The sequence below is a fragment of the Martes martes genome (genome assembly GCF_963455335.1).
Source record: "Martes martes genome assembly, chromosome: 1".
NCBI classification, from domain to species: domain Eukaryota; kingdom Metazoa; phylum Chordata; class Mammalia; order Carnivora; family Mustelidae; genus Martes; species Martes martes.
In genome coordinates this window covers 162,935,960-162,950,844 of record NC_137888.1, presented here as the reverse complement: position 1 = coordinate 162,950,844, position 14,885 = coordinate 162,935,960, and the positions used below count along the sequence as shown (strand labels likewise).

General features: G+C 54.8%; 1 protein-coding gene across 1 annotated transcript in view; it reads left to right on the top strand.

The window, feature by feature from the left end:
• The window catches only part of GRIP2 (glutamate receptor interacting protein 2), a 40,975-nt gene that overhangs the window by 18,481 nt on the left and 7,609 nt on the right, over nt 1-14,885 (top strand). The window contains exons 10-20 of the mRNA XM_080810065.1: nt 2,144-2,293; nt 4,690-4,876; nt 5,366-5,511; nt 6,320-6,400; nt 7,825-7,891; nt 7,984-8,129; nt 8,977-9,121; nt 10,615-10,754; nt 11,444-11,623; nt 12,604-12,778; nt 14,403-14,508. Coding sequence (XP_080666191.1) covers nt 2,144-2,293; nt 4,690-4,876; nt 5,366-5,511; nt 6,320-6,400; nt 7,825-7,891; nt 7,984-8,129; nt 8,977-9,121; nt 10,615-10,754; nt 11,444-11,623; nt 12,604-12,778; nt 14,403-14,508 — 1,523 coding nt within the window. The remainder of the gene's footprint in view (nt 1-2,143; nt 2,294-4,689; nt 4,877-5,365; nt 5,512-6,319; nt 6,401-7,824; nt 7,892-7,983; nt 8,130-8,976; nt 9,122-10,614; nt 10,755-11,443; nt 11,624-12,603; nt 12,779-14,402; nt 14,509-14,885) is intronic.

Genomic DNA, 14,885 nt, shown 5'->3' with positions numbered 1-14,885 from the left:
AAGCCGGTGGTCTAAGAGACCAAAGGGCCAAGCCGAACCCGGGGCAGGGTGGTCACAAGGAGGCAGCTTCGCACTCAGAGCCTGGAAGTGCCTCCACCATTTCAAACCTTGGGCTTTGGGTACCAGTGCCAGCCCTGCTCCAGCAGAACAGGTGCTTTACATCTCTGAGCCTCAGTTGTCTCATCTGTAGGTGGGAGCGCAGGCTTGGGAGGGGTCAAACAAGGGAGAGGGGCACAGCCCAGGACTGTGGTCTGGGGGGTCAGGCTGTGAATTCCAGGCCTCAGGACACAGTGTGTGGGCAAGGACGGAGTCATCCCACCCCATCCTTCGCAAGCCTAATTGATCGTCTGGGAGAGAAAGAAACCCCCCAAATAAAATGTGGGGAGATAGGCCATGGGGAGGGTCCATTTCTGTGGCTCTGTGCAGACACATCTCTGCCAGGGTCCGCAAAGGCCCTGTGAAGCCACAGTGAGAGCTGCTACTGGAGGCTTCGGGGCTTGAACCAGAGTAACTCATTCCCACTCCATTTACGATGTACCTGCTGTGGGCTGGGCTCAGCTCTGGGGCTTCCCGTGGGTCATCTTTTCCTCCTGTGACAAGTCTGTGAGGGCGGTAGTGCTGTTATCCCACTTCACAAAGGCGGCTGACGCTCAGAGAACCACACGGCACAGGGCTGCCGACATCCCTCCTGGCCCTCATTAACTGGGCCTCAGCTACATGCCACGCACTGCTCGAGGCACATCCTATGTCTTAACTCATTCAGATCCTTCCCATTATCTGGGGAGGCAGCCACTCTCTTAGTCCCATTATACAGATCATGACAATGAGGCACAGAGGTGCCAAGTGACTTATCTCAGGGACCTGGCAGCTGGCCCGCGGGTTGGCCACGCCCCTGTGTGAGGATTGGAGACGCTGCACAGGGGGCGGAGTCAATTGGACACCCTGCACCAGGCTGGACCACCGCCCCCTCCAGCCCCGAAGTGGAAGGAAGAGCTAAGAAAGACAGGACCTGGGGAGTCTGGGAGGAGGTGTTGCACGGCAGGTGGCTTGGAGGATCAGGTGGGGCAGGTGGGGGAGGCACAATCTCTGGGGTCCCCTGGGACGCGGATGAAGGATCATGGAGAATTCATCTGGGGGGAAGCTGTGTGAAAGTTTGGAGGGGAAGAAGCCAGAGCAGCCTGTCTGAAGCATAGGTCTGAGCCAAACTTGGCCAACCCCGCAGGGGCCCTGGGGCATAGGTTGCCCCTGAGAGCCCAGCAGGGGGCAGAAATGTCCCAACCCAGTGCCCACGGCTGCTCAGCCCCTGGCCCCTGGGGCCAAGGCTGCCCTGGCCACAGCACCGCAGGAGATCCTGAAGGTGCATGGGCCTGATGCCGTCTGCTAGCTGCACCGCTCAAAGCTGATGGGCCAGGTCTCAGGCTGGGGCCGCTTTCCCTCCCATCCCTGCTGCTGCTTGGCTGGGTGCTGAGCACGGTGCCTGGCACATAGTGGGCATCGAGGACATGCAAGCAGCATCTGAATGCCTGGCTTGGCTTGGCTTGGCTTGGGGGAAACTCAGGCTGTCTGGTCCTGCTTATCCTCACTTCATCTTGCAGATGGGAGTGTGGCTCCAGGGGGGCATGGTGAGTCCAGACTCACTCGGTCTCTAATGCCTGCACCTCTCTCTCCTCTTCCTTGGGCCACAGTGAAGGTGCAGAGGAGTGAGCAGCCACACCGCTGGGACCCCTGCGTGCTCTCCTGTCACAGCCCCCGGCCCGGCCACTGCAGGACGCCCACCTGGGCCACACCTGCTGGCCAGGACCAGAGCCGATGTAATGTGCCCATCTCACTGGGGCTTGTGCATGTTTCATAGGGGAGGAAACCAAGACTCCGAGAAATTAGGAGGTCTGCCTGGCATCACGTAGCACATTAGTGATGATGGGCCCCTATCCCTGGCAGCTGGGTTTCAGCCAGCTGTGAAAACCCTGCGGTCTTTGAGGCCCAGAGTGGGCGAGACCTGCCTGAGGTCACATAAGCAGTGTTTGAGGTGAAAGGGGAAAGGTGTCCCAGTGTCTCTCTGTGGTGGGGTGGTTGCCTGGCACCCACTGTGTGGCAGGGCGGAGGGCCCTTCGGGGTTCACAGGGATGTGCTCTCATCTCCTCAGCCTTGTCCTCGACTCCCTTTTCCTCGCCGACCATGAATCATGCCTTTCCCTGCACCAACCCCAGCACTCTTCCCCGTGGATCCCACCCCATGAGCCCCCGGACCACAATGGGAAGGAGGAGGCAGCGAAGAAGGGAACACAAGAGCTCGTGTAAGTAAGCCATGGTCTCCTCCCTCCACTTTGACTGCCTGTATAGCTGAGAGCTTTGCCAAAGGATGGGGATATTTGGGATAGGGTCCCAGGTGTATGTGTAGAGTCATTAAACAGCATGAGTGGCCCACCAGGCTGCCATGGATGCTGCACAGGTTGTACACAGCACAAGGATGCACTTGAGGGATGTCAGTCACTTTGTATATTTTAGTTTTGTATTTTGATTTTAGAAAATTCCCAGACGATGATGGCAGAGTGTCTCAAGGAAAGGATACCTTTTCAGATGTGCATAAAGCTCTCACAGTAACTCCATCTCATTTTCTTTCATTCCGTGATTCATTCTGATCCATTCAAGGAGAAAGTCTGAGTGTGGTGTGGCTGTGTCTGTATCGCCCCTCTGACATTTTTAAATTTCTCCTAAGACAAAGACATGTAGGCCTGAGACTAGCCATCCAGGATGTAATAGTTTGTAATAATTTTCACTTTTATTATATGTGTGTGTGTGTATACACATACACATATATATATACACACAAACATATATTTCTATTTCCCTTTTGTATATAGGCATTTCTCTTTATTTATGATCACTATGTATACAGTTCCCTTTTGAAATGAAGGTATTTAAGTATTTTTAAAAGTGAATAAATGGAAGACAAATAATAGTGAATGATAATGCAGGAGACCTGTGGAGGTAGCAAAAACCATGAGAATGCCAAGATTTTTGAAGTCTTTCCTGGGAAAATTCCTTCCTTTGCTGATGTAGAAAGTTTATCCAGCCTCATGCCGGGTGAGCTGCGGAGGCTCCCAGGAAGGATGAAAGGCCAAACTGGGCCATTTGGAAGTGAGCCAAAAGAAGGAAAAGAGGAGTACAAATCATCTGGCACCTGTAATATGATTATGAGCTTCCTGGAAGTCAGGGTGAAAAGGGAAACAGATTTCAGACTCAGATGAGAGGTAAAATATGCCTTTACCAGCCACCTTTGTCAACCACCAAAGCTGGGAGTGTGTAGTTGAAAAGATTCAGAAATGCCGTTCATAGGCAGGAGCATAGGGAGGCTGGGGTCTCTTGGGACCACTTATCTGTCCTTTTCCTAGGATAGATGAGTAATAAAATGTTATCATTATTATTATTGCTGATAATTGTTTAAGTAAACAATCTGAACACCTCCTGTGTACCAGGTACCATTCTTATTATTAGGGATGTAACAGTGAAAATATAATAAATACAAATATAATAATATAACATATGCAACAACATATAGTATATTATACATATTGTAATGTATAATATAAAGTATAACAAAATAGTAATAAAGATATAATAGTATAACATAATTAGAAGTAGAATTAATATGATAAATTATATTTAATCAATGATATCTAACATCCATGTTAATAATACAAATGTATTTCATGTATGGAATGTAAAACAATATACATTAAGTAACATATATCAAGTAGAAAGTTTTCATAGAACCCAGCAATTCCATATCTAGGTATATGCCCAGGAGAAATGAAGACATATGTCATGTTCACCCAAAAACTTACACATGAATATTCATAGCAGCATTATTCATTTTCGCCAAAAGGTGCAAACAACCCAGATGTCCATTAAGAGATGAATGCATAAACAAAATGTGGTGTATTCATACAATGGGATATTATTGGGCCATAAAAAAGCACGAATTCCAGATACATGCTACAATATGGATAAACCTTGAAAACGTGCTTCATGAAAGAAGCCAGACACAAAAGGCCACAGATGATAGGATTCCATTTACGTGGAATGTCCAGAAGAGGCGAATCTATACAGAAGCAAATAGGTTAGTGGTTGCTTAGGGCTGGGAGAGATGGGAGGATTTGGGCCAATAGCTAAAGGGCACAGGGTTTCTTTTTGAGGTGATGAAAGTGTTCTCCAAATGTGCTGGTGGTTGCACAACATTGTTCATATACTAAAAAAAAAAAAAAAAAAAAGCACTGAAGTGTACACTTTAAAATGGTGAATACTAGGCTGGGTGAATTATATCTCAATAAAGCTGTCTTTAAAATTAATGTACCATGGGCTGTGGTATTAGAAGAGCGTTATGACGAAGCTGACATCACGTGCCAGTGCACCCCTCAGAAGCTCTGTTTCATGACGTGGCAGTCCCAGGAACTGGTGTCCTTTATCCTTGTCACAGGCCTGCTGGGTGGGACCGGCCCAGGGCCGAGCTTGTGTCAGGATAAGCTGTGACTCTGCCGGCTGGCCAAGGGAGGAGACAGGGCCCACACTCACTCGCCCCTCTGACTCCAGGTCCTTAAGCCTGGGCGTGGGTTGGTGCTGGCAGGAAGCGCTCTCTCAGCACTCTTAGGTGGGACTGCCCATCTGAGAGCCATGCCTGCCTGTCCCGCAGTGTCACTGGCCTCCAGTACGGTAGGGCCTGGGGGACAGATCGTGCACACGGAGACCACGGAGGTCGTACTCTGCGGAGACCCCCTCAGCGGCTTTGGCCTCCAGCTCCAGGGAGGCATCTTTGCCACCGAGACCCTGTCGTCCCCTCCCCTCGTGCGCTTCATCGAGCCTGACAGCCCGGCAGAGAGGTGAGCCAGCGGCCCTTGCCCTGCTGGGCCTGCCACCCTCCAATTCAGGAGGCTCACGGAGAGCCAGGGGAACTGAGTCCCATGGCAAGCCTGGCTTCACAAGGGTCCCCCACTTAATCATCCCACCCACTCCATCACCAGCCCCACTTTACAGCTGAGGAAACCGAGGTGCTGAGACGCTGATTCATTTGCCCAGGGTCATACAACTCGTGAGTGACCCGGGACTTGAACCTGTCTGTCTGAAGTCAGGGTCCCCTATATACATATCTCATCAGGCACGTGTCCTCCCCCTTGGACAGACAACTGAGGCCCACCGAGTTCACTCTCTTAGCCAGAGTCACCAGGTAGATTGCCTGGGGCTCTATAATGGGCCCACAGCCGCGCTGTGAGTCAGACCCCAGCCCTACCCCCACATGGCATCCCCGTTCCCCAGGATTGGCAGTGATGGTAACAGAGTGGCTTCTCTCTGCGGGGCTGCCCGGGGTTCAGGTGTGGGCTGCTGCAGGTGGGGGATCGGGTCCTGTCCATCAACGGTATTGCCACCGAGGACGGGACAATGGAGGAAGCCAACCAGCTGCTGCGGAATGCGGCGCTGGCCCACAAGGTCGTGTTGGAGGTCGAGTTTGACGTGGCAGGTGAGTGAGGGCCCCTACCTTCCTCCTCACTCTTTGGGATCCTGTGCTCCCTCCTCCCTTTATCCTGCTCCTGCCTGGGGATATCCATGCTCTTCCAGCCCCATCCCACTCCCACCTGGTGACCTTCTCCAAGAGCATCTCTGGCATGTGCCTGAACACCAGTGGTGGCAGGGAAGGAGGGGAGGCAGGAATCCCACACGCCAGCCTGAGGGCTGATGAGGGATTTTTGTGCCAAAACACGACCTAAGGGAGGGCAGAGAGGGGCTGAAAATATTCCATGTCTCTTGGCAGGCCTTAGGCAAAGAACCCCAAACACAAACTCAGGTTAGAACTCTGGTCTTGTGATTTGGACATTTTGTGACTTTGGACAGGACTCTCTTGCCCCCCACCCACCCTCAGTTTCCCCAACTATGAAACAGTGACAAGTCCTACTAGTCACTATAGTGAATATTGTTTGGGTTAGATTAGATCAATCATGTAAAAACACCCTGCTAAAGCCTGGTACATTGTAGATGCTCAAAAATTGTTGGGGATGTGAACTGGGTTGGGTTTTGCTCTGGGGAAACCCCTGGCTGGCATTCCTGGGGTCTAAGTGCCAGCCCCAAATCTGCTCTGATCAGATAGGTTATCTGAGACAAAGGTCAGCTCACCGTGCCTCAGTTCCCTCCTCTGTCAGGTGGAAGAAGCAGGATGGGGTTGGGGCAGTGACTTTGCAGTCTTCCCAGCTGGCCTAGAATGGGTGGGAAGCTGGGACTCCCTGCATCTCCTCCCTTGGGTCTCACACACGTCCATGTGTGTTTGCATGCAGAGTCCGTCATCCCAAGCAGCGGCACCTTCCACGTGAAGCTGCCCAAGAGGCGTGGTGTGGAGCTGGGCATCACCATCGGCTGTGAGTTCCTCCCCGCCATTCAGTCCCTGCCCCGAGTGAGCCGTCTGCTGGGGGAAATTGCACACCTCCAGCTCAGAGGAGAGGGGGATGCTCCTGGTGGGAAGGCTGGCTTGAATTCCCTCTGCCTGCAGTGCTCCACTGTGTGTTCTCAGGTGACACCCCCTAGTTGCTGGAAGCCTCAGTTTCCTATTCTGCACAATGGGAGTCTCCTGACCAGCTGGGACTTCTGGTGGGATTAAGTGGTTTGTAAGGCACCAAACATGTGGATCAGGTCTGTGAAATGATCCTCGGTCCCCACCGTGGGCTTGACAGAGAGCAGCTATCTAAAAGGGCTGCTGCTGCAGCTCCTTCCTACCCCAAACTCCACTCAGTAGAGATGGGAGTTTAAACTCGGGATAGGGCTGCCAGATACAGTTGCACAGGTTGTACATGACACAAGGGTGCCCATTTGAGGTGGGCTTAACAATTTTATTACATCATTTCCTCAATGGACTAATTAGAAGGGATGTCCTTGTCTCATCTGCAAAGATGCCACATGGGCTAGAAGGGGCTCCTACCATCTGTTCACTAATGGGAAAACCCATTAGCCCAGATGGATTTTTTTTTTTGGGGGGAGGGGCAAGAAAACGTAGTTACTCATGTAACAACCCATTGTCTTAGGTCACATTACCCCAGAAAGAGCTTCTTAAAGAGTTACATTCAGGGGGGTTATCAAGAAAGGCTCTTGGAATCAGCACCTGTGTGAGGTGAGGGATGGGGACTGGGTGGACAGAGATGGTGGTTGTGATGCCACCAGTCCCACGGAGAGCTCTAGGGCTGGGAAGGCTTTGGAAGTTGTCCTGAATGAGGCTGGGAGCCAGGCCTTTGCACTGCCGTGTGGACCAGCCACACCCAGGAGCTGTACAACCTTGGCTGAGGCTGCTTTCAGCCAAAGGCAATACCCAGAGAGGGAGCCCCCTGGGAGCCATTCAACCAGCAATTCCTGCCGCTGGGAGAATGGAAGACTCAACTGTGGATGGGTCACCAGGTTCTGGAGCCCACCCTGTGCTAGGTGGGGGTGCCAGCCACACTCTGCCCCTGAAGGGGCTTACAGTTTGCTGGGGGATGGCCTGAACAGAAGGGAAAGGGCTGACGTGGAACCAGCAGCTTCTGTGTGTTGGGATCCACGTAAGGTTTTGCCTTGTCTGGTTTAATCTCATGACATCTCCATGAGTTCTCTGGCATCATCCCCGTTTGTGGAGGGGGAACTGAGGCAGAAGAGGGGCTGATTTGCTCACGGTCACCAGGCAGGAAGCAGTGGGAACACGGCACGTGGCTTAGTATTCGGGCCCCAACTCCTGGGCCCTCCCAACCCCACTCTTCGAGGCTGAGGCCATCAAAGGTTGGATTCATGACTTCTCCCCCCCACCAACCCCCTGCCCCAGCGACCAGCAGGAAGCGAGGAGAGCCCCTGATCATCTCTGACATCAAGAAGGGCAGTGTGGCACACAGGTAGGAATGGCCCTGGGTGCAGGGTAAGGGGAGCAGTCCAGGGGGAGTGCCATGTGCCAGGCTCTTTGCGTCTCCCACCCCTGCTCCAACAGGACCGGCACCCTGGAGCCGGGTGACAAGCTGCTAGCCATCGACAACATCCGCTTGGACAACTGCCCCATGGAGGACGCCGTGCAAATCTTGCGGCAGTGCGAGGACCTGGTGAAGCTGAAGATCCGGAAGGACGAGGACAACTCTGGTATGGCCGCCACCTGGCCCTGCCACCTCTCTCGGTCCCCACACCGGAGCAGTGGGCTCCAGCTTTCAGTTCGGGGCTCCCTCTGGCCAAGGAGGGAGGTTGCCAGGCTGCTGGGGGAGACTCCTTGAATGAGCAGATGCAAGGAAGGAGCCCCGCACCCATGTCTCACAGTCCCTGGGGCAGCCTGGGCCCTCTGCAGCCAGCACAAAGCCTACCAGAGGAGGCCCACAGGGGACAGCAGTGAGCAGAGGGGTGGGTGGGGCAGGGGTGGGGGGAGTGTGGGGGCCACGTGTGAGTGAAGAAGTAAAGACGGTGGACTCTGACACCTCTGAGATCACAGAGGTGACAGGAGTGAGTGTCCTGGACAGAGGTAAGAAAAAAATAATGCAGGTTGGGCAGGCAGTAGGGAGGGGTGAGTCTTGTGGCCCCTGGAGAGCCAGTCCGTTATTCAGAGGGTCAGCTGCCAACTCCTGCCCTGGGAAGGATGGTCTCTTGTGAGCAGATTCTTCTTCTTCATCATCTTTTTTTAAAGAAAAGCCAAAGTCTGGTTTCTTCTTATCCTCGTGATTATTATTTTGTGTCTGGGGTGAAGCCTATAGTTTAGAATGTTGCCTTCACGATCCTTTTCTTCTTTTTTCCATGGGGTTTGGGTGCAAGAAAACATTTGCAGAGGCAGAAGTTGCCTCAGGGTCCCTGGGCAGTGCCATCTGAAGTCATGGCACAAGTAGATAGATGAGTGAATGGATGAATTTGAGGGAGTAAGTTCACCAGGGCACTGGGGGCTGGGAGTGTCGAGCTCCAGGGTCCTGCCCCGCTGCACCCCACCTGATGGGTGCCGCCTTTGCAGATGAGCAAGAGACCACAGGTGCCATCAGCTACACAGTGGAGCTGAAACGCTACGGGGGTCCCCTGGGCATCACCATCTCGGGCACAGAGGAGCCTTTTGACCCCATTGTCATCTCAGGCCTCACCAAACGTGGTCTGGCTGAGAGGTGAGCTGGGGTCCTGTGGGATACACGGGAACCATCACTGGGCAGGGGTTGGACTCTGGGAACAGACGAAGTGGATTCTGACATCGGTTCCAAAGTCGATGTCCTGGGTGGCATCAGGCCTGTCCCTTCTCTCTCTGAGCCTCAGTTCCACAGAGGCAGACCAGCCCCCTCTCTGGCAGACCTGCCTCCCAATCTGGAGATTCAGCGTTTCTGGAAAGTCAGCATGGTGAGCCTTTTTGGAGCCCCTGCTGTGTGCCTTCAATCCTGGCAAAGCCTGGAGCTTTTCTGGAGGCATTAGGGGCCTCCCTGCTGTCCTCTCCTCTGGGGAAGCTGTGAGAAGAGGGTGTCCCAGGCTGTCCAGACGGGGGTGGGGGGAGCAGGTGAATCTGGGCCCCAGAGGTGGAACAGGGCCCCACAGGGGTCATAGGGAGGCCAGGCCTGGGGTGGGGAGACAGGCTGGGCCCCTGGAAAAGGACAGAAGGCTGGTTGCAGCAAGAGGATTGAGCTTGGGGGGGGGGGCGGGGGAGGAACCCTGGGCATCGGTGGAGGGCTCCCTGTTCCTGGAGCGCCCCCTGCTGGCCCACTGCAGAGACCAGTGTGGTCGTTTCCTATCTCAAGTGCAGTCATCCACTCCTATCTTGCCTGGGTACCTCCCATGTGCCAACTGGTTCTGGGTCCCGAGGACGTGACAGTCTCCCCTCACCGGGCTGATCTAGCTCAGTGCTGACCAAGTGCAATGTAATGCGAGCCCCACATTTCAGTATAAACTTTCTGGTGGCCATATTAGAAAAATAAAAGGAAACAAATAAAATGAATCCTAAATACATATTTATTTCAACATCTGTAGTCAATATATAAATTATTAACAAGAGTGTTTTACATTTTTTTTTCATGTTTTGTCTTCAGAACCCATTGTGTATTTTATATAGTCATCTCAGTTTGGGCTAGCCACGTTTCGGGACCCAGTAGCCACATGGGACAGACAGCTCTGATCTCCCGCACTCAGCCCACCATCTCCCCCAACTTATGCCCCTGGGCCCCTGGGGAGCTGGGTGGGCAAAGCCAGGCATGGTTCCAGAACCTAAATTTAGAGTCAGGCAGAATCATCCCCTCCCTCCCAAATTCTAGACTTAATTTTTTTTATTTTTTATTTTTTGTTTTTTAGAGAGGGAGAGAGTGGGGAGAGGGGTAGAGGGAGAGGGAGAATCTTAATCACGCTCCATGCCCAGCATGGAGCCCAATGTGGGGCTCAATCTCACAACCCTGAGATCATGAGCTGAGTTGAAATCGACAGTCAAACGCTTCACTGGCTGAGCCACCCCGGCATCTCCCAAATTCTAGACTTTGTACCTCTATGAATGCTACCCTAGATGACACTTGCTTTTTGTTACAGCTGGGTTTAACTAAAGTCCATTAGGCTTGTGCCTGGGGGTTCCCGAATTCCCTGAAGCCTTGAATGTCTCTCATTCTCTGTCCTGTGCCCCCCTCCCCAGGACTGGCGCTATCCACGTTGGGGATCGTATCCTGGCCATCAACAGTGTTAGCCTCAAGGGCCGGCCTCTGAGTGAGGCCATCCATCTCCTGCAGGTGGCTGGCGAGACTGTCACCCTGAAGATCAAGAAGCAGCTAGACCGTGAGCCTCCCCCTCCTGCCCCTGGGGCCGTCCACCCTCTTAGGAAGGGAAATCTCTCTGTACCAGGTTCATGTGCCCAACCTCATGGCATCCTCACCAGATCCTATGGAGCTGGGAAGACACCTGGGACAGCTGAGGAGACCAGACTCAGAGAGGGGAGGGGTGGTCCCAGGGTCACAGCTTGTGTAGGGCAGAGTCTGGGTCTGAACCACCCTCTCCATCACCCACCCTCTCCATCACCGCCTGCCTCTCAAGGCTGCTTGTTCTGCCTTAGGGTTGTAGCTTGTACATTCCTCAGTTTCCCCTGAATTTGAGCCCTGTACCTTGGCAGGGAGGCCACCAGCTGCAGTGGAAGGAGCCTGAGCTTTTGGGCCTTCCTTCTAATCTGGGCTCCACTGTTGTTCACCATGTGACCTTGGGTGTGTTGTGCAGACCCAGAGCCTCCAGGGCTCCCCAGGGCCCAGTGCAGAGAACTCAGCCTCAGTTTTCCTGTCTGTGAAATGGGTTTGCCCATTAGTGTGCCCCTCCCCTTCTATCAGATTGCTCAGCAATAGGCTCGAGGGTGGGGGTAGGGGGGCTCGGTGCCTGTGAGACAAACCAGACAGACGTGGGGAAACTGAGGCTCACTGAGTGTCTCTGTGTCTCTGAGGTCAGAGGCCAGCAGTGGTGACACCCCCTTTTTGTCCCAGGCCCCCTCCCACGACGCAAGTCAGGCAGCCTCAGCGAGGCCAGTGATGCAGATGAGGACCCGCCCGAGGCACTCAAAGGAGGCCTGCTGGCAGCCCGGTTCTCACCCGCTGTGCCCAGCGTGGACAGTGCTGTGGAGTCCTGGGACAGCTCGGCCACAGAGGGTGGATTTGGGGGCCCAGGTAATGCCTTGGGGCCCCAGGACCAGCGACATGCTCTCTCTGGACCACCGCAGCTGCCACACGTTGGCAGGGGCTGTTCTCTCTGCCTCATTCTCTTTCCTCCTCTCCCTACTTCATCCTTCAGGGACACTTCCATAAGGCAGACCCCACCCCCCTCCAAGGCCCCATTGGGCATTCTCAGGGCCCTTCACTGCTCAGACCATGGAACTCAGGCCTTTACACATCTTTTGATTGACATCCATAGCCCCGTGGAGTTCCCCACCTTGAGGTTAGGGACCAAGTTGGCCTTACTTTCATCTTTCTCATTCTTAGCCCCAGTGCTCTGTACATAGCAGGTGCCCAAGCAATGTTTATTGCACCCAGTTGAAGATGGGAAGGTTGAAAGCCCCTTCGCACCCTGTCCAGGCTGCCCTCTGAGGCCATAAGCCCCTCCCCCATACGTGTGGAGACCCATGGGTGGCCTCGGGGTTTGGGGGGCATTTGACCCCAGCAGCTGGCCTTCTGGCCTCTTTAAGGCGAGCTCAGAGAACTAGTGGAGCAAGACCTCTAAGTGGCCTTGGGTGGCTCCCAGCACTGGGCCTCACTGGTAGTATATTTGCCTTCCCTGGGTCTCTGCTTCCCCATGTCTTATCCTTGATCAGCATCTCTTAGCTTACCTCTGGGGCAGGGTCTTGAGGGCTCTCAAAGGCAGGCAGAGAGGAATGGTTTAAATAGTGAACGTCCTCCCCAGGCAGGAGGTAGCCAGGCTAAGCCTAATGGAGCCGGGACAAGGACTTGGAGCCCTGGCCATTAACTCTTCTGCTGGGTGATCAGGAGTTCCAGGGGGTTCTGGGGGTAGGGACTAGGTGGCAAGACACTCGGGACTCTGGGTAGTCACGTCAGGCCAGAGGGGGCAAAGACCTATCCAGGATCATCCAGCACAGCTGGAAAAGGGGCGGGAAGGAGGGTAAGTTACAGACATCTCCCTCTCCACCTGGCAGGCTCCTACACTCCACAGACAGTGGCTCGGGGCGTGACCCCCCAGGAGTGGCGGTCCAGCCGGCTGAGAAGCAGCCCCCCACCCACCGAACCCCGAAGAACGAGCTATACCCCGGCCCCCACGGATGAGAGCTTCCCCGAGGAGGAGGAAGAGGAGGACTGGGAGCCACCAACTAGGTCTGTGGTGGGAAGGCCATGAGGGAGGAGGCAGTCACAGTCTCCTGGCTCAGTCGGGTTGAGGGTCCCTGTGCCACAGCGGTGGGGACAGCGGAGAGTCTTGTCTGGCTCCCGAGGAGGGGCGCCTCTCAGGCGAGCGGAGGGGACATCAGGCGGTGTTGCCTTGGCCAGGCTGAGATGGGGATGAGGGTGCCCTAGGGAGAGGTCACAGCAGTGGCAAAGGCATGGAAGTTGTTTGCCTTTCCAGGGGCTGGTGATCTCCTGTTCTCAGATGAACAGCTCAGAACTTGAACCTGACCCTTTTGACTTAGCCCAGATGGCTTGATGGCCTCCTGCAAAGGCCCTCGGGTTCCAGACACCCGCCCTGGCCGTGGATGTGGTTTGGTAGTGTTGGCTTTGAAGGACACCGCATGACCCCCAGAGGCGACTCCTGCCAAGAGCAGGCCCTATGGAGAGATGCTGTTTCTCATCCAGCCCCAGCCACCCCTCCTGTGCCTGTGCTATGGATCGGGTACTGCCTTCTGCCTCCAGTGCCTTCCCTTTCTCTTCCTGGCCAAGGCCTCTGCAGCCTTGGAAACCCAGCTCATGTTCCCCTTCCTCCAGGAGGCTCCCCTGACTTTCCCAGGCACAAGGCATCCCTCCTTCCGCTGGCCCCCAGCCACTCCTGTGAGCCTCCTCCTGGTACTGGCTGCCTTGTGTGCACCTGGTTAATGACCTGGCTGTTGTCCCTTCTGGGTAGGGCTCCTAGCTGGGTGCCTGGCCCCCAGTGGGTATGGCTGCACCCACCGCTGTAGCCCTGGGCCCCGCAGAGCCCTGGCACAGGGAGTGTGTGTGGGGTTGGTTTGAATGGAGAGAATAGCATTCAGCCTCAGTCTCCTCATTTTTAAAATGGGAAGGACGGGAGGCAACTATGGCACCTCATCCTCCCTGAGTCCCCTTAGGAGAGAAAAGCTCATGGGCCTTTATAAGAAAGTGCTTTGCAAACCCATCCTTTATAAGTGGCTGGGACTTTGTAAGTGGCAAGTGGCTTTGTGAACTAGGAAGCGTGCCAGTGTGAATTGTTACCGTTCTAACAAACCTCGATTTTAGAGCTGATGACAGGCTTGTACAGTGGAAGCCATGGGGTGGCCTGGACCCTTCCCCAAGCACAGATATACCATCCTCTCCATCCATCTGTGTCCTCGCTGGTTCCAGCTCTGTCCCTGTCACTGTGCTACAATGCCATGTGTCTGGGTGGGGCCAGGGCCCATCCTCTGGGGCTACACCATGGATCTCCTCTCTGTCTGTCTGTCTGTCCGTCCGTCTGTCTCTCTTCCCAGGCGTCCTGTGTCACCGCTCTCCACCCCGTCTCATCTGCCCCTGTTCTAACTGGCCACCGACAGTCCTGGTCGCCCCTAACTGCGTCTTCTTCCCCCCATTCCGTGTCACCAACCACTGCCCTGGGGCCCCAGCACTGCCACCGAGGACGCCTGCCCGCCTGCCTGCCCGCCCGCCCGCCCGCCCACCCTAAGGCCCTTCGAGCCCAACGCTGGGCCCCGGGGCCCCGAAGACTCCTCAGGCCCCAACCTGCCTGCCCGCCCACCTGCCCACCAGGAGTTGACCCTCTCTGGTTCCTACGTTACAGCCCAGCCCCCGGCCCTGCCCGTGAGGAGGGCTTCTGGCGCATGTTCGGGGAAGCGCTCGAAGACCTGGAGTCATGTGGTCAGTCAGAGCTGCTGAGGGAACTGGAGGTAGGGCCACCCACCCCGCAGACCTTCCTGGGGACCCCCCATGCATGGACACTACCGATGCGCGTGCCGTTGGAAACAAGCATGTCGATGGGATCCTGCTCGTGTGTGGTGTGTACCACGCACTCACTCGGCGCCCTCCGTGTAAAGGTGTCTTCACACACGTGCAGGCCATGCATGGACACATATACAGGTGTGATGGAGAGCACTGGCATGGTGCATCGAGGTGTGTGCACATGCAGACGTGTGTGCAGCAGGGGCCTGCGTGTGTGCATGCATGTGAGCATGCTCGTGTATGCACAGATGCTGAGGGTATTTTCAGAGCAGATGTGTGTGAGCACACGTTTGGATGCCAAGGGGCGGTTTTGGAGTCTGTGTGC